Source organism: Scomber japonicus, chromosome 11 (genome assembly GCF_027409825.1).
Source record: "Scomber japonicus isolate fScoJap1 chromosome 11, fScoJap1.pri, whole genome shotgun sequence".
NCBI lineage: Eukaryota > Metazoa > Chordata > Actinopteri > Scombriformes > Scombridae > Scomber > Scomber japonicus.
Genome location: NC_070588.1, coordinates 23,706,936 through 23,729,418, shown reverse-complemented (window position 1 = coordinate 23,729,418; position 22,483 = coordinate 23,706,936). Strand labels below are relative to the sequence as shown.

Below are 22,483 nucleotides of genomic sequence, written 5' to 3'. Positions count from 1 at the left end.
CACCATTTAACAGTGACTCTGTGAGCTCCTGTCTGTGGCTTATCAGATGTACTGCCCTGGATTTCTGCCCTTATACAGGACACACACACACACACACACACACACACACACAAACACTACCTACACATGCAGCACATTAACAACAAAGCTGTCCTTGTTGAATATGGATCAGCTTGAGTGTGCCGCCTCTTCCCATGCATGAAAGTCACTGAATTCATTTAAATTCCGATGTCCATAAATCACTGCAATGTCTCAGTATTTATCTTCCTCCACACGTCACAGCAGACCTCCACCAGCGCCGTTTTTATGTGTGTGTCTATTTCTGTGGATCGGTGTGTTTGGCTTCGGCCCTCTCACTGCTACAGACAGTGTGTGCATGAAGCCACCCTGCAAACTGATAGAAATGCTTTATCTGGCTCACTTCTGAATGCACAAGTGTGAGAGCTGAAAGCCAGCACCAGTGCACAGTCTGAAGGTGAACTGTCTTTTCTGTGAGTGTTTGTGCTTTTTTTTTTGTGAAGTTGAAGTAATGCTGAAGGTTTGATCCACAGAGCACAGATCCTGAATTCATAAACCCAGCAAAACTTTTGATGCAAACATAAATGAATAGAAAGTCATGCCGGTGCAGACCGATATCTTAGAACGATAGTAAGCTATTGCTTTTATCTACAGGTGTGCTAACGTGAGGGGATCTCTTGTCAGATGCTCTGAAGACAAGAAACAGCTTCCCCTCTGTTCATTTTATAGTTTGTGTCCTGCAATAAAACCCAGCGCTGCTACAGGAAACATAACTGAAACTTTGCACTAACCTCAGCTGTCATGCTTTGATGATTGAACTGGCGTGAGATGCAGCACCTCTTTACACTATGTTTAAATGTGGATGCGCTCCTCTTATTTGCACTGTCACAATTTTAGAAGCTTGTGTTAGACATATGTCTATTGTACGGTAAAGTCATCACAGCTCTTTCACGGTTCTTTCGAAGTGTAACCTTACTGAGAACCACTCATCTGTTTTTTTTTGTTTTAGTCTTCTTTATTAGTCTTTTTAGATTATTAGAATAGCAAATACTCCTTCCTCTATCTTACTGTGCATGTACAATACACCACATAGACCCTGATCATCATCTAAAGGAATAGAGCTTGAGTTTGAGCCTCTGCACTGGATTTGTCTTTCTGTGTGTCTCTCTTCCATGGCTTTATCTGGCCTGGCTGCATAACAAATGGCACATTCTACATATGAATAGATACAATGAAGAGGAGACTCTCTTTCCCTGCTGAATACTTGAATGCCAGTTCTTACAAGGAACCGCCTATGTATTTATTTGTTTTAGATCATGTCAGGCTGCATACTGATGTCCGATGTGTCTGATTTTAGAGGATGACATGTGAAACGTTAACCCTGCGGCCTGAAAGCAGAACATGTGCATTAAACTAGCAAAAAGAAATGATTTTGAAAGATATGTGTTTGACTTTGCTGAATTGTAGACTGACTTTTGCACCTATCAGTACTTAAGCTGACTTTTGTTTATCTTGTTAGTATGAAAATCATCTGGAGTTTTGTTTGTTTCTGGACACTGACAGTCTGTTAAAGCCACGACTGTAGTGTGTGTGTGTGTGTGTGTGTGTGTGTGTGTGTGTGTGTGTGTGTGTGTGTGTGTGTGTGTGTGTGTGTGTGTGTGTGTGTGTGTGTGTGTGTGTCAGTGTGTGTCAGTGTCAGCTGTTCTTACAGGGTGAAATGGCCCCGGTCCACTCGAACCTCCGTGTGATACACACACAGGACAATCAGCAGCATTGTTTGTGTGGTGGTGGGTGGCAGATGTTAAATGGTCAGTGGACTGCGTCAGAACAGCTGATCAGACAACATATTATACGAAGCATCTCTGATCAAGCATAAAAAGATCTGCATACAGTACATCTGTATACTTGCTGTTGGTTTTAAAGGATTTTCACTTGATGGCAAAAATGACACCTTTGTGTACCACAGCAGTGCTTGTCCATCCAGAGTTGTTGTCTAACTGTAGAGGATGTACATTGAAATGAAAAAAAGTGAGAGAGACAGCTCTTCTCTTCACTATCTTCTGTCATCATCTGAGAAAACGCACACTCCAGTTATGACACATGTGATTTCTGTCATTGACAAATTCAGTGTTATCCTCTCCTTGCTGCTCTTGGAGAAATGATCCAACTGAATGACTTGAAGTAAAATACTTTATTTATAACTATTTGATCGAATCATCAATGAACCTGAGCATCAGTTTAATGTTGCATTGCAAGTAGGTGGAGGTACTCGTCTTTTACAGCAAAGGAAACACTGATGTATTTATGTATTGTTAGATCATGCCAGGCTGCATACTGATGCCCAGCACGGCTTATTTTAGAGGATGACATGTGAGGGGTTAAATCTGCAGCCTGAAAGCAGAACATGTGCATTAAACTTGCAAAAAAAAAAGAAGTTACTTTTAAAAGATTTGTGTGAGTTTGACTTATCTGACTTTTGCACCTATCAGTACTTATGCTGACTTTTGTTTATCTTGTTTAGTATGAACATAATGGAGAAATGAGTTTGGTGTATGATTAACATTTTATTTACTGTAGGTTTGCCTCCGAAATTTTTCTGTACACTGACAGTCTGTAAAAGCCGTTTGTGTGTGTGACAACTGACATTTGGATATTTGACTCACCACTGACCACTCATATCTTATTATGAATTACACATATGCACATAATTAATAATAATTATGTAATAATTACACATAAAACTGGACCATAGGAACACAACAGTCAGATAAAACTCAATCAGATGCCACAAATGTTGCTTTAATTAAAAAATAGAGCTGAAAAGAACAACAGTAGCCTATGATGATGATGATGATGATGATTATCATTATTATTATTATTATTATTATGTAAAATAAGAGGAAGCAACAGATGCTGTCACGTGTGAACTAGCATGCTATCTAACATATGGTACAATCTGTGTGTCTGTTTAACATGACTTCATTAAACTTAACAGTCTGTCACTGTAAGTGTTAACTAAAATGAGGATGTGTAGTATCTGTACGCTCATAAACTGGAGCAACATCAGCAAAAGTCTCTTCCATCCAAAAGGGGAACACATAGTTTTTTCTCCCGGGAGATTACCTCTATCATTAGTCTCCTCTGTGTTGCTAAGCCGCCATGGTAACAGTGATTAAGTAATGACTTACACCTGCTGAGAGAAAGGTGTAAATTGTAATACATTTTATTAGTCAGTGTTGTAACTAACTTATCTTACATTGAGCTTATGCAACAGGCTGCAGCTTGGGAAATTGTGAAAATGAGGTAGTGGTACTTTGCAGATCTGGTTAGGTTTGGTCAGTAGAGCTTAGTTTCTATTACATGTTAGTCTTAACAGTTTGATAAAAGTTAAGATAACTGTTGTGTGATTTTCTTAATGAACAGGTGGGCGTCGGAAAAAAACACTGCAGGACAAACGGTGTCTGGAGAACATTTTATTGATGGACTGATAAACAGCCCCGTGTCTCCCGAGAGAGCTGGAAACAATGATCTTTTGTCTCTGAGAACATTTTGCCTGAACAATCAAAAACAATAATCAGTCACCGTGGACAGCCACTGGAACTAATGCCATCTCCGGGGAGACTCTCTCTCCTATCTCACACAAACAAAATGAATGCAAGAATACACACTGACACACTCTCTCATACATACTTGCCCCCAAAACACTGAGGTTTAAGTAACGCTCTGTGATAAGGGCCGTATCATCTGTAATGAAGCTGAACGACTGGGGAGAAACCACGTGAATAACAGTAGCTTATCATTCAGTAAGGAATTGGTTACAGCAAATGAGCGAAAAATGCCTTCAATTAAGCTACAACAGGTTACATTAATTTGGGTACGTGTGACTTTGTTCATTGTCTCATTAGTCTGCCCTTCCTGTCAAGACACAGCAGAGGGGTATTGAACGTTTTTAGAACTGTATAACAAACATGGAACATGTAAAAGGCAGTAAAGAGTGTCACCTGAGCATTAAAGTGTTTCATAATAAGTTTTTATTTTTCAAGGGAGCGCTATTCCACAGAGGCACATGTCTCCCCACTCAACTCTACATTTCTACTTTCACTTGAGTGTTGGGTCTGGATGCAGCGTCACATGAAACTCTGGAGATACTAAGGCTGAAAAAACTGTTAGCTCCTCTACAGTGTCTTGTAGAAACTGATTTCAAGTTGTTTTTGATAGACAATGTAAAAGATATAATATGCTAGAATTGATCATTAAAGAAAAGCAGTAAAAGACAGTGCTCTTGATATAATAACTGATATTTGGTTGGGATGTAAATATATTAGTTATCATTTTCAGGTGTGTATCCATGAATCTAAATCAATTTTTAAGAAAGTTTTCAAAGGAGAATCCATTATTAGTACAGAAACTAACATATACAACTTATTATTCTAAAATGTCACAACAACAACACACACAGCAACAACAACACTAAATTCATATAGATGCAGAAAATATAAGTCCTCTCGTAGAAGTTTCCCTCACTTTTAACACCAAATAGTTTGTTATAGTTTATATAACAGGCAGCAAAAGGCTCAAACATCCGCCCACAGTTCAACACATTATTACTCCTCTTTCCTCCTCCACCCCCCCCCCCACTCAGTGTGAATTCTTTTTTCCTGGCTCTGTTACTTTAGGTGTGCTGTGTGTATTTTCCCTCCGGCCTGTGTGTGTGTGTGTGTGTGTGTGTGTGTTGGTGTGTGGCGGATGAAGGGGGAGACACACTGGAAGGTGTCTGATTCTCTCATCTGTCTGCTTCAGTCTGAAACACTCGAGGCCCCTCAGGAGCTGTGCATCTGCAGGGGCCACACTTCACAGAGCATTGTCTTTCCTGAAAACTCTCCCAATACGGGCTCACACACCTTCTGCACAAACAGCAGTGTGTGTACTCCCTGCTCAATAATTAATACGCAATTACTGAACAAGGTTTATGACACATGGATATCAAATATTTAACGCCTGAGATTGCACATGAGGGGTGCTGTACAAAGATTTCCATGTACCCTTGAAAAATGACGACATGTCACATTGGAAGTCTTTTAACATACTTTCTTTTTGACATGGTGAGAGATAGAAAAGCAGGGTATTCTAATACAGTTACTAGTTACCTGTTAAAAAAATTTATTCAGTAACGTAATCTAAGTACCACAAATATTAAAGTAATGTAACTTGATTACTTTCAGTTACTACAATACCAAATATGCAATGATAATGACATAAGGCATACATTTGGTGCAAAGTTGGCTTGGTTTCAAAAACCAGCGCAAATTGCCATAAGCAGTCAGGATGGAGATAGTCTGTTAATTGAATTGATATTTAATGATATCAAGGGTGAAATCTTCAAATCAGTTTCAGCTACTTAAACTTAAAAATGACTTGACATCTCTGATGGATCTCAGGGTTCACCTGTAAGTTCTGCTTTATTATAAACAATCCCACTGTATAAACCTGAGTCTGTAGATGTGCAGCAGAACACAGAGCATTGATTACAGTTAGATCCGTATTGATCCGGTATGAAGTTACCACTGCTGTACTGCATGCGTAAATGCGGGCAGCCTGTTCAGTTTGGAGACTCACTTATCATTTCAGCTGCTATATGATGCTGCAGCCAGCTGTGACAAACAGCCAGCTGTGTGTCGCTCTCAGCTGCAGATTAGCGCAAAGTCTTTTGTGGGTAGAGATAACACGGAGCAGGTAGCGGGTGGAAATACTGCGCAATACACAGTGTTATGATATTCTGAAGAATCCTCTGATGAAACTCTGTCTGGCCCGCTGTCCGTGTAAAGTTCACAAACAGTCATATCAGAGGAGAAGAGTCTCAAGCTCTCTTTTAACTTATTTGTAAGAGTCTTTGGGATTGCCACAGTGCATAACAAACGTATGTGACATAATAGTACTGTATGTGAGCTCAATGTATGTGTGAAGTGTGAAGTATGAGTAGAACAATGTGCAACAAAAGTCCCCAAACATCCAACATCAGTCCTCTTTCAGGCTACAAAGCACTTTCAATAAGCGAATTTGCAGTCGCAGTAGCCACATTTCCATCCAACTTCTGGTTACCGCTTACAGTAACTGACCAAAAGAGTTTTTCAGGCTTTTTCCCCTTGCACCTTAAAAGTTTGAGGGTTTGATGGCGGAATGTCTTGTCCAACAGGAAGTACATCACAGGGTCAGTTGAACCTCTCAGTGCGGCCAGAAGCAACAAGCAGTTCTTCACCTAGAGGAAGAGGAGAAGAAAACAATTGTCTTCTTTGTTATATTTAGTTATGATAAACTAGTCTGGACAAAACTATAGAAAAAGATGTAGCAACATTTTAACTGTTATTTGTCTACTTTGGCATATTCTTGACTTAAGAAGGTGAAATGTTGTCACCTCGATGAAAGTGGAGAGTGGATGGCACTGTTCACTGATGCTGGAGCCAGGTGAATGTGTCAGCTGACCACGGGCCAGAGAAATGAAGATGGGTCTGAAGATGTGATACGGCAACAGACACACTGAAAAAACAACCTGGGTGGAGTTGTAAAAAGCATCGTTATGGAAACCAAAGTGAAGTACAGATGATATTAGTTTTATGATTTGAATTTATAATTGACTCAAGACTTGAGATATTAGTTCTGTTTTCAAATGCATCAAGCTAGCTTCAGATTTGACAAAATAATGTCATAATAAAGTCATAGCCACCTGGATGACCACAATGTTTCGGAGCACCCTACCCAGCAGGCTCTGGGAGGTGGTGACTGTTGTGTTGCGGCGGGAGCGCCTGATATGTCTCAACACAATCATGTAGGACAGCAGCACCAGCAGGTAACATACAAAGAAGAAAGTTGTGACAGCCACAGCAAAAACTGCAGATAGATTGCCACCTATTTCAACCGCAGGGATATAACACACCTCCTCATGTCCTTCTGCTTCAGTTTCTCCATCTTGTGCCACAGCACTGCCTGTCATAGCTTCATTCACTGAGTAGTAAACTGACACTGGCACAATGAAGCCTAACGCCATCACCCACACTGTGGCACAAACCCTTCTGGCAAAGGAGTCCTTTGTGAGATTGGTGAAGAAACCATGTGGCAGCAGGGTGGTGCAGGTGCTTGGCCTGGAAGCGTGGGTATGCTGGATGAGGGCTGCAAACCGACTGAGGGCCACCCACATGAGGATTATGAGACTTATGTAGATATTAATTTGGAGCACTGGGGTGACGCCGTGCAGGACTAGTTGACACAGGATGTCACTCAGCCTCCATACTGAGACCCTTGCATAGTAGGCTGCGAGGAAGGGCGCGGCGAGGGACAGGATCAGGTTAGAGACACTCAGGTGGGTCAGATAAATGTGGGTGGGGGATATGGTGGAGATGCACCGCAGGAAGACCCACAATGACAGTGCATTGCCCGGTAGAGCGGTGAGGAAGAGGAGTGCATAAGCGAAAGGAAGAAAGACATGTGTGGCAGATGTGGTGCAGAGGGAGTGAACAGAGGAGGGGTGAGACAGTGGGGCAGAAGACCAGAGGGAAGCGTTGTCTGGTGAAGATGTGCAAGTTGTAAACTCCATCTGATCTGATCTGTAAGAGGGCAAGAGCGGGTGGTAAAGGAATGAGTGAAAGGTTAGAGAGAGAGCTTCAATTTTATTTTGAGCTACAGTGTTCATGTGAAAAGTTCTTGCTTGATATTAATAACTATGTCAACATTTCCTGTTGTGGTTTAAAAGAGGTATTTTTGGCAGATTATTAGTTTTGTTTGTGGGCAGGTGTGAGTTTCCAACAAATCTTTCTTTAAGTGTAATAGATGATATAAAGATGAACACTTTAGTTTCAAAATTTACATATAATATTGCCTAAAATAAATGTGTATTTTACGCTGCATATAGTGATGAGATTAATCTAGAAACATCAGAAATGTAGAATTTAGTATTTTTTAGTATTAGAGTTTTTACAAAGTTTCAGAGACAATTTTTTTTAATTTTCATAATATTAATTAAAATTTAACAAAAAGCAAAAAAGGCAAAATCTCGAGACGACTCCTGATAATATGTCAACATGTCCTTGAATATCTCCTCAAATCTCTCCCTATTCATGCTTATGGATGTATATCTATATGTCTGTATGTATATATATTAGGGCTGTCAGCATTAACGCGTTAATCGCAATTACATTAATGCAATCCATAACGCGTTAATTTTCTTTAATCGCATTTTAATTTTGCAAGCCTTTTTGTCCCTTCTACTCACCCGTAGACGGCTCATCTAGCTGTAGCGCTATGCTTTGAAGTGGCCTCCTTCAGTAAACCTACCGCAGTGATGGAAAGGAAGAGATTTTTGAACAGCTTGTTTAACTTTAAAAAACTTCGAGACGGTTCAGTTGACAAGTCAAAAGTAAAATGCAACCTGTGTCAAATGGCATTTAACTACCACCGGAGTATGCGGTGATGGAAAGTAAGAGAGCTGCTGGACTTTTGAACGGCTTCGAGACGGTTCAGTTGACGAGTCAAAAGTAAAATGCAACCTGTGTCAAACGGAGTTTAACTACCACCGGAATACGTCGAGTTTGAGTTGGCACCTCCACACTAAACACCCAGGTGCAGCCAAGCCAGCCTCAGCTCCACCAAAGTACCATTTTGGAGTGTGGGAGTCGCAGCAGAGCCGTGATTGATTCCCAGTTAAGACACTCTGGTAAGAAATGGTTTACATTATGGGCTTAAAACTGCCTTCAAATGTAAAATAACAGGATTTTCAACATGCAATTCCAAATGTGATTAATCGCAATTAACTATGGAAATTTTGCGATTAATCGTGATTTTAAAAAATGTATCGTTTGACAGCCCTAATATATATACATACAGTATAGAGAGAGAGATACAAAAAATACAACTCTCTAGACACACATCTACAAAATCTATGTCATGTAGAATAATATTTAAAGCATTATAGTTTTAACAGCTAGTTTTGATCAAAGTCAATGTTACAGATTAGATTACATTAGACACAATAAAAGGTGCTTATTTGATATTTCCAAGTAAAAAGACAATAGATTTACATACCACTGCCAGGAGCGCTGAAAACTGCACATGAAATTAACAGCAGCAACACTCAAAGTGAAATATTCACATGTGATGGTAAGATCAGCAGTGTCAGTGTGAAACTTTGCTGTATCTTCCTGTTTATGGTACATGGGTTTATATAGAGGTTACAAGAACCAGACATGTTGATTGTGGGTGTGGTCTTTTAGGTTACATCCAATTGTTTTTGTTTGTTTGGTTTGTTTTGCAAATATAATTCATATTGATTAATGTATTCAGATGTTATTCAGTGATTCTTCCCAGCTTGACTCATTTTTTACTCTTTTATTTCCTCACATTTAGCATTTAGAGTTTCAGTCTTTCTCTGTCTAGTTTCAGACCATTTTCTCCATTTCAGTCTCTGTGTTTCATAGCTAAAGTCCTCTTGTCTTTCCCTGTGGTCTTATCTATACAGAAATGATATCTAGTGAACAAGTTGCTGATGAGCTGAATGTTTATAACACTGTCTGTATTTTTTCTGCCTTGAGGTGGTGCTACTGTTCAAGTTATAGTTGAGAAGCAAAGAGTTGGGCGTGTCATCAAAGGTTTACATTTCTCTCTAATATCATAGTATGGAATCTGTATTCACTGACACACCGCTATTTAAATCCTCATTATTAAAAAACAAAAAAAAGTCTGACTCAGCACACTGTTATAGGCTTTGAAAACAAGGAAAAGACATCACAATGTTAAGTCCAGAGATGCAGACTTCAGTAGGAAAGCATCAATTTCACACTTCAAAAAAAGCTGTGACATTTGCATAGAGTGCCATTTTAGCAGTAAAGCCTTGCACTTTCATCTCTGTGAAAGGTCCTCTGGATTCTCTGTAAGCTTGTGATCACTATCACAATTTGTAGTCAAAGAACAGGCTTTGATATAGTCTGTAAAGTTGTCATCTTCTTTCCTTTAGTTTAGACTGAATGGCTTACATTGTTTGCTAAGTGAATACTCATTGTCTGTAGGTTTAAAACATGGGCCCTTTGTTTGTTTGTTTGTTTTATTTCAGTAGTACTTTATCATAGATTTAAATAACATAGCCAAAATTAAGTTTAAAAGAGACAGAACACCATCAGAAATCTGATGTTTGGTAATTCAAACAGTCACAGATCAATCTCTAAATGCTTCATTAACATAAACTGATGACAGTCTTTTCATGAGTAAAACTGGGAGGAAACAATTGGAGAGCTTGAAAAAACACCCTGTAATGTAGAACCAATCCAAAGTCTTTAGAGTGGCCCTTCATATTGGGGTGGTGACATGCAGTTGTTTGCCTGTCCTTTGTGAGTCCTCCCAGTCTTTCCATCCAGCTCAACAAAAAAAATAAAAAGGACTTCCGGGCAGTTCGACTGTAGCGCAGAGCATTGGGCAGGTCTGGTTTCTCTTGGGATGGCTTGCGTGCGATCATTCCATAGGACACCACCAGAGAGATGAATACAAGCCAAAAGACAACCAGCAAAAAGATGTTGACGTACGCTTTCCACTTTGCCTCATGGAGTGACTTGTAGTGGAAACACCTGGAAACACCAAATAAGTCAAATCAGTCCCTACTGCTAATGTCATACATGCTGGGATTTTTGACCGAAACATAAAGACTATAAATAGGTAAGAAAGTTTGATTAAAACTGTCACCAACCTGTCCGGTTCTGAGTGATTCTTTGACATCAGCATTACCGAAGTCAAGCCAATGGCCATAATCCAGATGAATGCACAGATGGCTTTACTCCACCTTATAGACCGCTGTCTGGGCATCCTTGTTCCATGATGGATCTTCAGGTAGCGATCCACACTGATCAGTCCTAGCAGGGTGATACTCATATACAGTACATGTTCATGTAAAAGAGGTTGCCCACTACTTTACAAAAGGTGGGACCCATGTTCCAGACGTTGCCTTGGCTGTGATAGAGTATCCTGAATGGCAGACATACCACCAACAGCAGGTCTGCAAAAGCTACGTTTATGAGGAACACTCGAACAGAGTTCTTCTTCGAGTGAACACAAAAGAAAACCCACAGAGACACCAGGTTTCCGACTAGTCCAAGGACAAAGATTATAGAGTAGAGCACCGCCAACGGGCTCTGCAGTGCGTTAGGATCCCCACAAGGTACTTGTGAGGCAGAGGTCGCCGTCAGGTTCATCACGCTGGTGTCTGAGTTGTTGATAAAAGGGGTGATGGAAGGCAGCACCGTCTGAAAGGCATTTGTGGTAGAGGTGTTTTTTGTCATGGTGGTGATCCTCAGCCCTGCCAAAGGGAAGGAAATGGGTTAAATATGTTGGACTTAATTCTAGTATTGGTTCGGGAGTTTTTTTTTAACCTCTTTGGAAAGTTTTGGACTCTCAGTGCAGGTCTGTGCAATGACGGGCTACAACTGTATGGCTGAGCCCTAATCGGCAGTAATCTAATAACATTTCCATGTACCCTTGAAAAATGACATCATTTCACATTGGAAGTCTTTTAAGATACTTTATTTTTGATATGGTGAAAGATAGAAGTCCCCAAGCATCAGTCTTCTTTCAAGAGAAAAGTGTTCAGGCTACAAACCACTTTCAAGCGCAAGTAGCCACATTTCCATCCAACTGTCCGACATTCTGGTTACCGCTTACAGTAACTGACCAAAACAGTTTTTCAGGCTTTTTCCCCTTGCACTTTAAAAGTTTGAGAGTTTGATGGCGGAATGTCTTGTCTAACAGGAAGTACATCACAGGGTCAGTTGAACCTCTCAGTGCGGCCAGAAGCAACAAGCAGTTCTTCACCTAGAGGAAGATGAGAAGAAAACAATTGTCTTCTTTGTTATATTCAGTTATGATAAACTAGTCTGGACAAAACTATAGAAAAAGATGTAGCAACATTTTAACTGTTATTTGTCTACTTTGGCATATTCTTGACTTAAGAAGGTGAAATGTTGTCACCTCGATGAAATTGGAGAGTGGATGGCACTGTTCACTGATGCTGGAGCCAGGTGAATGTGTCAGCCGACCACGGGCCAGAGAAATGAAGATGGGTCTGAAGATGTGATACGGCAGCAGACACACTGAAAAAACAACCTGGGTGGAGTTGTAAAAAGCATCGTTATGGAAACCAAAGTGAAGTACAGATATTAGTTTTATGATTTGAATTTATAATTGACTCAAGACTTGAGATATTAGTTCTGTTTGTAAATGCATCAAACTAACTTCAGATTTGACAAAATAATGTCATAATAAAGTCATAGCCACCTGGATGACCACAATGTTTCGGAGCACCCTACCCAGCAGGCTCTGGGAGGTGGTGACTGTTGTGTTGCGGCGGGAGTGCCTGATATGTCTCAACACAATCATGTAGGACAGCAGCACCAGCAGGTAACACACAAAGAAGAAAGTTGTGACAGCCACAGTGAAAGCTGCAGATAAACCGCCACCTATTTCCACCGCAGGGTTGTAACACACCTCCACACGTCCTTCTGCTTCAGTTTCTCCATCCTGTGCCACAGCACTGTCTGTCATAGCTTCATTCACTGAGTAGTAAACTGACACTGGCACAATGAAGCCTAACGCCATCACCCACACTGTGGCACAAACCCTTCTGGCAAAGGAGTCCTTCGTGAGATTGGTGAAGAAACCGTGTGGCAGCAGGGTGGTGCAGGTGCTTGGCCTGGAAGCGTGGGTGTGCTGGATGAGGGCTGCAAAGCGACTGAGGGCCACCCACATGAGGATTATGAGACTTGTGTAGATATTAATATGGAGCACCGGGTTGACGCCGTGCAGGACTAGTTGACAAAGGATGTCACTGAGCGTCCATACTGAGCCCCACGCATAGTAGGCTGCGAGGAAGGGCGCAGTGAGAGACAGGATCAGGTTAGAGACACTCAGGTGGGTCAGATAAATGTGGGTGGGGGATATGGTGGAGATGCACCGAAGGAAGACCCACAATGACAGTGCATTGCCCGGTAGAGCAGTGAGGAAGAGCAGTGCATAAGCGAAAGGAAGGAAGACATGTGTGGCAGATGTGGTGCAGAGGGAGTGAACAGAGGAGGGGTGAGACAGTGGGGCAGAAGACCAGAGGGAAGCGTTGTCTGGTGAAGACGTGCAAGTTGTAAACTCCATCTGATCTGATCTGTAAGAGGGCAAGAGCGGGTGGTAAAAGAATGAGTGAAAGGTTAGATATTAAAAACTATGTCAACATTTCCTGTTGTGATTTAAAAGAGGTATTTTTGGTGGACTATTTGTTTTGTCTGTGGGTGGGTGTGAGTTTTGACCAAATCTTTATCGAGGTGTCATAGATAAATTCTTATTTTTATGCTGCACAGTGATGAGAATAAACTAGAGACTTCAGAGATTTAGAAATCAGTATTTTTACCTCTGAGTTTTTTACACATTTTTACTGATATTAAAAAAAAAGTTTCATAATATCAATTAAAATTTAACAAAAAGCAAAAAAGGCAAAATCAGACTCCTTCTAATCATATGTCAATGTCAACATGATTATCTCCTCAAATCTCTTCCCTTTCATATGTATATAGAGATACAAAAAATACAACTGTCTCTAGATGCACATCTACCAAATCTATGTAATGTAGAATAATATTTTAAGTATTATAGTTTCAACAGCCATTTTTAATCAAAGCCAACTTTACAGATTAGATTACATTAGACACAATAAAAGGTGCTTATCTGATATTTCCAAGAAAGAAAAAAAGGATTTACATACCACTTACAGGAGTGTTGAATAACACACACGTAATTAACAGCAGCAAATCCTAAAGTGAAACATTCACATGTGAAGGTAAGATCAGCAGTGTCAGTGTGAAACTTCTTGACTTCCTGCTTATTACATACATGGTTTTATATAGAGGTTACAAGAAGCACACCTCTTGTTTGTGGGTGTGCTGTTGCCACGCTATTTTGGTTCAGCTTCTGCATCATACATATGTGCTACCTTCAAGGTTTGATCTGATTTTTTGTTTTTTGTTTTTGTTTGTTTTGCAAATATAATTCATATTGATTAATGTATTTAGATGTTATTCAGTGATTCTTCCCAGCTTGACTCATTTTTTACTCTTTTATTTCCTCACATTTAGCATTTAGAGTTTCAGTCTTTCTCTGTCTAGTTTCAGACCATTTTCTCCATTTCAGTCTCTGTGTTTCATAGCTAAAGTCCTCTTGTCTTTCGCTGTGGTCTTATCTATACAGAAATGATATCTAGTGAACAAGTTGCTGATGAGCTGAATGTTCATAACACTGTCTGTATTTTTTCTGCCTTGAGGTGGTGCTACTGTTCAAGTTATAGTTGAGAAGCAAAGAGTTGGGCGTGTCATCAAAGGTTTACATTTCTCTCTAATATCATAGTATGGAATCTGTATTCACTGACACACCACTATTTGAATCCTCATTATTAAAAAACAAAAAAAAAGTCTGACTCAGCACACTGTTATAGGCTTTGAAAACAAGGAAAAGACACCACAATGTTAAGTCCAGAGATGCAGACTTCAGTAGGAAAGCATGAATTTCACACTTCAAAAACAACTGTGACATTTGCATAGAGTGGCATTTTAGAAGTAAAGCCTTGCACTTTCATCTCTGTGAAAGGTCCTCTGGATTCTCTGTAAGCTTGTGATCACTATCACAATTTGTAGTCAAAGAACAGGCTTTGATATAGTCTGTAAAGTTGTCATCTTCTTTCCTTTAGTTTAGACTGAATGGCTTACATTGTTTGCTAAGTGAATACTCATTGTCTGTAGGTTTAAAACATGGGCCCTTTGTTTGTTTGTTTGTTTTATTTCAGCAGTACTTTATCATAGATTTAAATAACATAGCCAAAATTAAGTTTAAAAAAGAGACAGAACATCATCAGAAATCTGATGTTTGGTTATTCAAACAGTCACAGATCAATCTCTAAATGCTTCATTAACATAAACTGATGACAGTCTTTTCATGAGTAAAACTGGGAGGAAACAATTAGAGTTTTAAAAAAAATACCCTGCAATGTAGAACCAATCCAAAGTCTTTAGGGTGGCCCTTCATATTGGGGCGGTGACATGCATTTCACCACAGAGGAGAGCATCATTTCCTGTAAGGCGTGTCCTTGACAAAATGTAAGAGGCTTGTGTTACTGCATTACACTTACAGATGACCCAAGATTTTGTTAGGCAGAGATCTCTAGTTGTCTGGTATTGTGAGACTAAATGATCCAGGTTTTATAATTCTGGTTGCTACTTCATCTGTTGTATGACCTGATGTATACAGTAAGATCTATTGCTTGACCACACACAACATCCCTGTTCGGAGTTTCTTGTCCTGAAACGATTATTCGATTAATCAATTAGTCAATTGACAGAAAAAATTAATAGTCAACTCTTTTGATAATACATTAACAGATTTAGCTCTGGATAACTGAGGCGAACATTTTTATCCAGACAATGTTCCCTTTAGGGTTCATAAAAAGTATTCACTTATTTCAATACAAATAGCTTTAAAACTAATGACATTCCCACCAATGTCCTTTGTTCCTTTGTTGCTATACTTTGTCTTCAGTGCTAATTAGAAAATGCCAGCATGCTAGCAGTATCAACATTATACTTGCTAAACATTTCATTTTAAACATTAATTGATTCATTAAAAAAAACAGATGAATTGATAATGAAAATAATTATTAATTTTTTTTTATTGTTGAATGTATGCACTTCTGAAGATACAAACAACTCATTTTATTTTTTACCACTTTATTATTCACACATGCTGGCTTGTACATGGATAGTTAATGTGAGCGTAACACTGTATTATTATGTTGTGTGTTTGAAAGGACATCACACTAATACCCATTCATCTGAGACTGGCCATGTGTTGTCCTACAGTTCAGAAATGCTGTATCAAGTCAATCCAGAGTCTACCAGAGATTTCTGTTTGTATATTTTCCAGTTGTTGATATCTCAAGCAGACTTGGATCATGCTTTTTTCACCACTGCATGGCCACTGATGCCATTGTGGCAACAGCCTACATCCAGTCCTACTACTGTTTCCACCTGTACTATAGGCTGCAGGTTGCTGCTGTCCACCTGCTCTAATGTCACCATATAGCTACATAGAGTGGCTATATGGAGGTAATGGTTAGCAATATGACACAATTAGTATAGCAGGTTTTATCAAAATGACAGAATTAGCATACAAGGTTAGCTAATATACGTAAACATTGTTTACTGGCTCAGACTGGATGATTAAACTTTAAAACTGATACCGTTGTAAAAAGTTTTACTGCTGGTGCATTGTGGTGGGCAGATTGTCAGCTATTATGATGTCATTGTCGAATAGTCAGAAGATAATAAAAATAGGCATCAGTGGTGGCTTTCATGTTAATGCTGGAGATGCTGGTGATAATTGTTCGTTCCTGCTATTGCTGAGTTAGGCAGGATTCTTGTTCTGTCTTGTCATTGAAATTGCTGGTGCTGCTGACATTTGCCTGTCCTTTGCGAGTCCTCCCAGTCTTTCCATCCTGCTCAACACTAGAGCTGCTTCCACTGACTGCAGCAACATCTCGCAAACAAAACATATTGCTTACCAAGCGCAGCACCTCTTTCCTCACTGATGAGGACAACAGAAAGTACATTACAGGATCCAGGCAGCTGTTGAGGGCAGAAAACAGCAAAGCCACCTCATTGGCTTTGTCAGCCATATCTCTCCAGAAACACAAAGTGTCTGTGATCTGTGTTTTTATATAGAACACCCTGACCATGTGATAGGGGACAAAACAGACGGTGAAAAGAAAGAGGATGAAAAAGGACTTCCGGGCAGTTCGACTGTAGCGCAGAGCATTGGGCAGGTCTGGTTTCTCTTTGGATGTTCTCTGAAGCTTGAGTGCAATCATTCCATAGGACACCACCAGAGAGATGAATACAAGCCAAAAGACAACCAGCAAAAAGATGTTGATGTACGCTTTCCACTTTGCCTCATGGAGTGACTTGTAGTGGAAACACCTGGAAACACCAAATAAGTAAAATCAGTCCCTACTGCTAATGTCATACATGCTGGGATTTTTGACCGAAACATAAAGACTATAAATAGGTAAGAAAGTTTGATTAAAACTGTCACCAACCTGTCCGGTTCTGAGTGATTCTTTGACATCAGCATTACCGAAGTCAAGCCAATGGCCATAATCCAGATGAATGCACAGATGGCTTTACTCCACCTTATAGACCGCTGTCTGGGCATCCTTGTTCCATGATGGATCTTCAGGTAGCGATCCACGCTGATCAGTCCTAGCAGGGTGATACTCATATACATGTTCATGTAAAAGAGGTTGCCCACTACTTTACAAAAGGTGGGACCCATGTTCCAGACGTTGCCTTGGCTGTGATAGAGTATCCTGAATGGCAGACATACCACCAACAGCAGGTCTGCAAAAGCTACGTTTATGAGGAACACTCGAACAGAGTTCTTCTTCGAGTGAACACAAAAGAAAACCCACAGAGCCACCAGGTTTCCGACTAGTCCAAGGACAAAGATTATAGAGTAGAGCACCGCCAACGGGCTCTGCAGTGCGTTAGGATCCCCACAAGGTACTTGTGAGGCAGAGGTCGCCGTCAGGTTCATCACGCTGGTGTCTGAGTTGTTGATAAAAGGGGTGATAGAAGGCAGCACCGTCTGGAAGGTATTTGTGGTAGAGGTGTTTTTTGTCATGGTGGTGATCCTCAGCCCTGCCAAAGGGAAGCAAAATGGGTTAAATATGTTGGACTTAATTCTAGTATTGGTTCGGGAGTTTTTTTTATCCTCTTTGGAAAGTTTTGGACTCAGTGCAGGTCTGTGCGATAGCGGGGCTCCAACTGTATGGCTGAGCCCTAATCGGCAGTAATCCTTCCCTCAGTAATCACACATAACACCAGCTGACTACCATGCCACCAGACCTTGGAAAGCCCCAGAAGGAGAAAAAGTGATAACTCTTTGCAGGTCAACAGATCTTAACTGTGTCTTTGGTTTGAGTCATAGAGGAGTTAGCAAAAAACCTATGATATGTTGTCCTTTTTATGAAGCACCAAACAGTTAAATGACCACGCTGGGAGTCCACATTGGGGAGGGCCTGACCTGGAGCGCAAACACCTTTTGAGCTGCTGAAAAAGGCACAGCAGAGACCTTTCTTCCTGAGAATAGTCAGGAAGAATAACATCACACAGAGACTGCTGGTGTCCTTCTACCGAGCCTCCATCGAGAGCATCCTAAATTACTGCATCTGTGTATGGTACACCAGCTGTACAGTGGCTCAGAGGAAAGCGCTCCAGAGGTTCATCAACACGGCCCAAAAGACCGCTGGCTGCCCTCTCCTCACACTGGAAGAACTACACCATTGCATCAAAAAAGTGCAGAACATTATAAAGGACTCTTCTCACCCTGGACACTCTCTGTTTGAACTGTTGCCATCAGGCAGACGATGACGATCAGTTAAAACAAGGGACAAACAGATTCAAACACAGCTTTTATCCTACACCGATTACTACACTCAATATAGCTAATTAAATATGAATCAATACTGTTTACAACTGACTGTGACTAGGGCAATGACAGGATGTAACTTCATGTGGGTATACTTGAGCTGTTTTTATGTATAGTATTTATTGATTTTCTTTTCTTTTCTTTTTTTATTATTTTTTATTTATTTTATTTATGAATGATGCACTGACTGGTGAGCACTTTAAAAATGTTGTTGTACTGGTGACAATGACAATGAAGGATCTATTTTATTCTCAGACTAACTACGCTCAGTCCAACCACACTCAGTCTGACGGTATCAAAAGATCATTAACTGAAGTAGTAAAAGGCACAGGAGGCTGCTTTGCTCCAACTCTTATCATCGCTCAGTTTAACAAACTAAAATATGTTAACATGTCGAAGAGGAACTTGTCGTAGTACTCACCTCGTTATTATTCCATAAAAGATTATTGTCGTTCTGCTTTCTCTGTGTTTATGCCTCTGTGGAAGAAAAGTATAATCCCCCACAAACATACACACACTCAGCTGGGTAGAGGTGGCTCACTTGTGGTTTTTGCACTCCTTTCTATTCCGCTCAGGCTCGGTCACTCGATCATGTTCCCTCGAGCTGAGTCTGTATTAAAAACCATACAGCTTTCTTGAATAAACACATGTAATTCAAGATCCTTTCTCTCTGTTATTTTGGATTCAACCACCCATCTCTTCCCTGGCTAAATATTAGATGTTCAAATGTAAAGCAATACTGCATAGCGTCTGCTTCTGTCTTTTGTTCCCTCTCTGTACATTATCCCTGCTGTTATGAGGCACTAGCCCTCCCCAGTTGTGCTGTCTGTAGACTGAGAAATGCTGAAGTGAAGAATATGATGGTGTTGTGCAGAGAAAACTTCAAGCTGTGGTCAACCCCCTCTTTCTTTGTAACCACTATGCAGAACTTGAGCTGTGATAGAGAGAAAGATAGGGCTGGGCTCAGTACAGACCTTTTGATTACACATATGAAGGCAAGCATGGGATTGCTCAATTCATACACACAATATGCTTTCCACTTTGGGTTGTAATTATAATACGGACGTATCTGCTGAGTGTAGCCAACTGTGAACAAAAAAAAGGCTCCCAAAATACCACTGTATGTCCTCATAATAATTAAAGCGGTGCCTTCGGAGTAAAGCAAGGTCAGGTTTGAATTGCCACCCAAGAGACATGAGCTGCTGTCAGCCTCTCTAGTCAAATTTGTTGGCACAAGTCAGGGGAATCATATACCTGCTTTTAACTATGACATCACATGACAGCTTAGATCAGAGTAGAGATATTAACAGTCAATGATGTGCATACCATACAGAATCTCATTTAGACATGGAGGTAATTATTCAGCCTAGAAAATACATTTCCCTTTAAATAAAAACCCCCCAAATAATACTCCATCATACCCATTCATTCAAGACTTCATGATGTTTGCGTCATATTGTTGAAAGTTCATTTTCAAAAGCAATTTTAAGTGAACTTGAAAAATGTGATATTTAACAACATTGACAGCTCGCTGTTGAAGATCATGTTATACACTGAAAATCTCCAGAGCAGCTACTGAGAGGGCCTTGACATGTTATTTAAACACGTACATGCACACATACGAGTGCATATACAACCATGTATGTATTTATGTACAGTAATTTTCATGAGAGACTGCATGTAAACCACAAACGCTTTCTATGAAATGAGCTACAGGGATGTCCAAAGCAGGGAAGAGGAGGTGTAAAGCTACTTTATCTGAAACTTGAACCAAAGCAGAGCAGTCACAGTTGAGTTACTTGATCTTTGGAAAGTAAATATTGATCCATCCTTCAGGATAATGTGACACTGTTACTGTTTAACACCTTCTCCTCTCACAAGCATGTCAGACATGATATCATTTGCAAGTTGAAAATACTGAAGCAGAACCTGTGGTGTATATCTCTCTTCCCCTGTGATCCTCTACACGGTCGGATGTGTGTGACTGTGGTGGGTGATGGTGTTGGGTGTGTCTTGCACATGTGATTTTGTTTGTTAATTATAGGAGAGTGTCGTTCTTTAATTAGCAAAATGTGACCATCAAATCACGAGTCTCTCATCTCTCCTCTCTCTCAGCCTCACTGTGTGCTGCTGGCGTCCAAAGAGAACTCTGCTCCAGTGAAGTTAGGCGGGTTCGGAGTAGCCATCCAGCTCGGCGAGTCGGGACTGGTGGCAGGAGGTAAAGTAAACACTCCCTTTTTTTTGGACACATGGGGAGGGGGGGGGGGGGGGGGGGGCTTGTCAAAGCTTCACTGCTGAGGGTGGGCTTTTAGAATAGGCAAATCTTGACTTGACAATGATGTTGCTGAAAAAGTACAGTCAACCATAGCTTGTGGTGCATTACTGGCTGAGAAGAACATTTTGTATATCCCACAAATGTTGAAATTTGTGTTCCTCTTTTTCAGCAAGCCCACATGTCGTTAACTATCAGCTGTTAGTGATTTAAGCCGTTTCTTTACCACATTCAAAGTTTGGGAGGATCTGAAGTGTGGTTAAGTTTGTATTTCACTTGGAAAGTGGCAGTTAAACGAGATTGCCAACTTTAGCACTGTTTTCCATCAGGCGTTACTTTTGCTGCATGTTTTTTTCCCTGCCAACTCACTATTGTGTTTGTCACACGTTACATAAAGGAAAGGGTCCAGCTAGAGTTGGCCTCGGTTATGGTGATGACAAATGACCAAACTGTCAGAACTATCACAGCAGCAGATTGTCCTGTAACCACAAGCCTGCATATGTTGCCCTGTGATTTGAATCATGACATGGAGTAACAGAAAGGCTGTTAGGATATAACTATTTTAGTGCATGCCCATGCAGATATCCAATTACATTTGCAACATCGTCAGTCAATGCCAAAACTTCACGTCCACTACAGAATTTCCTTTTTTATAAATCAAACCATAACATGAATCAAACAAACACAGTAGGGTATATAGATTTTTTAGCAAAGTGTCAGTATGACTTTAATGTCAGGATTGTAAATAAGAACCAAGAACTCCAAATTGACTCAAAATTCAAAAACAGGAAACACCTTTCAATAAGTAGAAAAGAGGTTACCGAAAAAATGTGTTTCCTTTTTCCTTTAACCATATATTCATAATCAGAAGCAAATACCTCAACAATAAAGTTCACTTTATTTATAGAACTTTCAAACTAAGTGAGAATAGAAAGACGCAAGAGCATTGCTGCAGGTCTTGAATGGGGAAGCAAGATCTGAGAGTAGTTCCCTTTTCTAGTCCAGAGAGATTGTAAAGAAGAAATGAATAAAAAATAAAGACATCCCCATTAAGAATGTGCATATGTAGTTTTCATGTCCATGTGTTATGTCCACATGCATGTTTCTCTGCTGTGATCCAACTTCATGATAATTGTACACATTAACTAACTTCATAAGTGATGCGGTCCCAACACTTTCTTTTTTAACCCTAGGTCGAGTAGGAACTCCCCACTTCATGGCACCCGAGGTGGTGAAGAGAGAGCCGTATGGTAAGCCTGTGGACGTGTGGGGCTGTGGAGTCATCCTCTTCATCCTCCTCTCAGGATGTTTGCCTTTCTACGGCACCAAAGAGCGTCTGTTTGAAGCCATCTGCAAGGGAAAATACAAGGTCAGGAGAGTGTATTTCAAGATCTTCAGTCAACGGTTCGGTTTCACACACTACATGTTGTGTACATCCTTTTCACACGCAACTCTGAAAGAGCTGCATGTGTAAAAGCAAATGTCTCAATCAGTCAGACCAGACATTAAACCAATTTTACCCTGCCAGCTGCCCCATACGAGGTCTGTGTAATAACCAGTTAAACACATGGATTCAGTCGGATTAGCATAAGTGTGGCAAAATCCGGCAATAAAGGAAACGATATCAGTGTTTGATCTAACACTAAAATA

General features: G+C 40.3%; 1 protein-coding gene across 3 annotated transcripts in view; it reads left to right on the top strand.

Moving 5' to 3' along the window:
• caska (calcium/calmodulin-dependent serine protein kinase a) overlaps positions 1–22,483 on the top strand; it is a 129,876-nt gene that overhangs the window by 72,769 nt on the left and 34,624 nt on the right. For all 3 annotated transcript variants that reach the window (XM_053329276.1, XM_053329277.1, XM_053329278.1), the window contains exons 6-7: positions 20,677–20,779; positions 22,027–22,202. In XM_053329276.1, the coding sequence (XP_053185251.1) occupies positions 20,677–20,779; positions 22,027–22,202 (279 nt within the window). The remainder of the gene's footprint in view (positions 1–20,676; positions 20,780–22,026; positions 22,203–22,483) is intronic.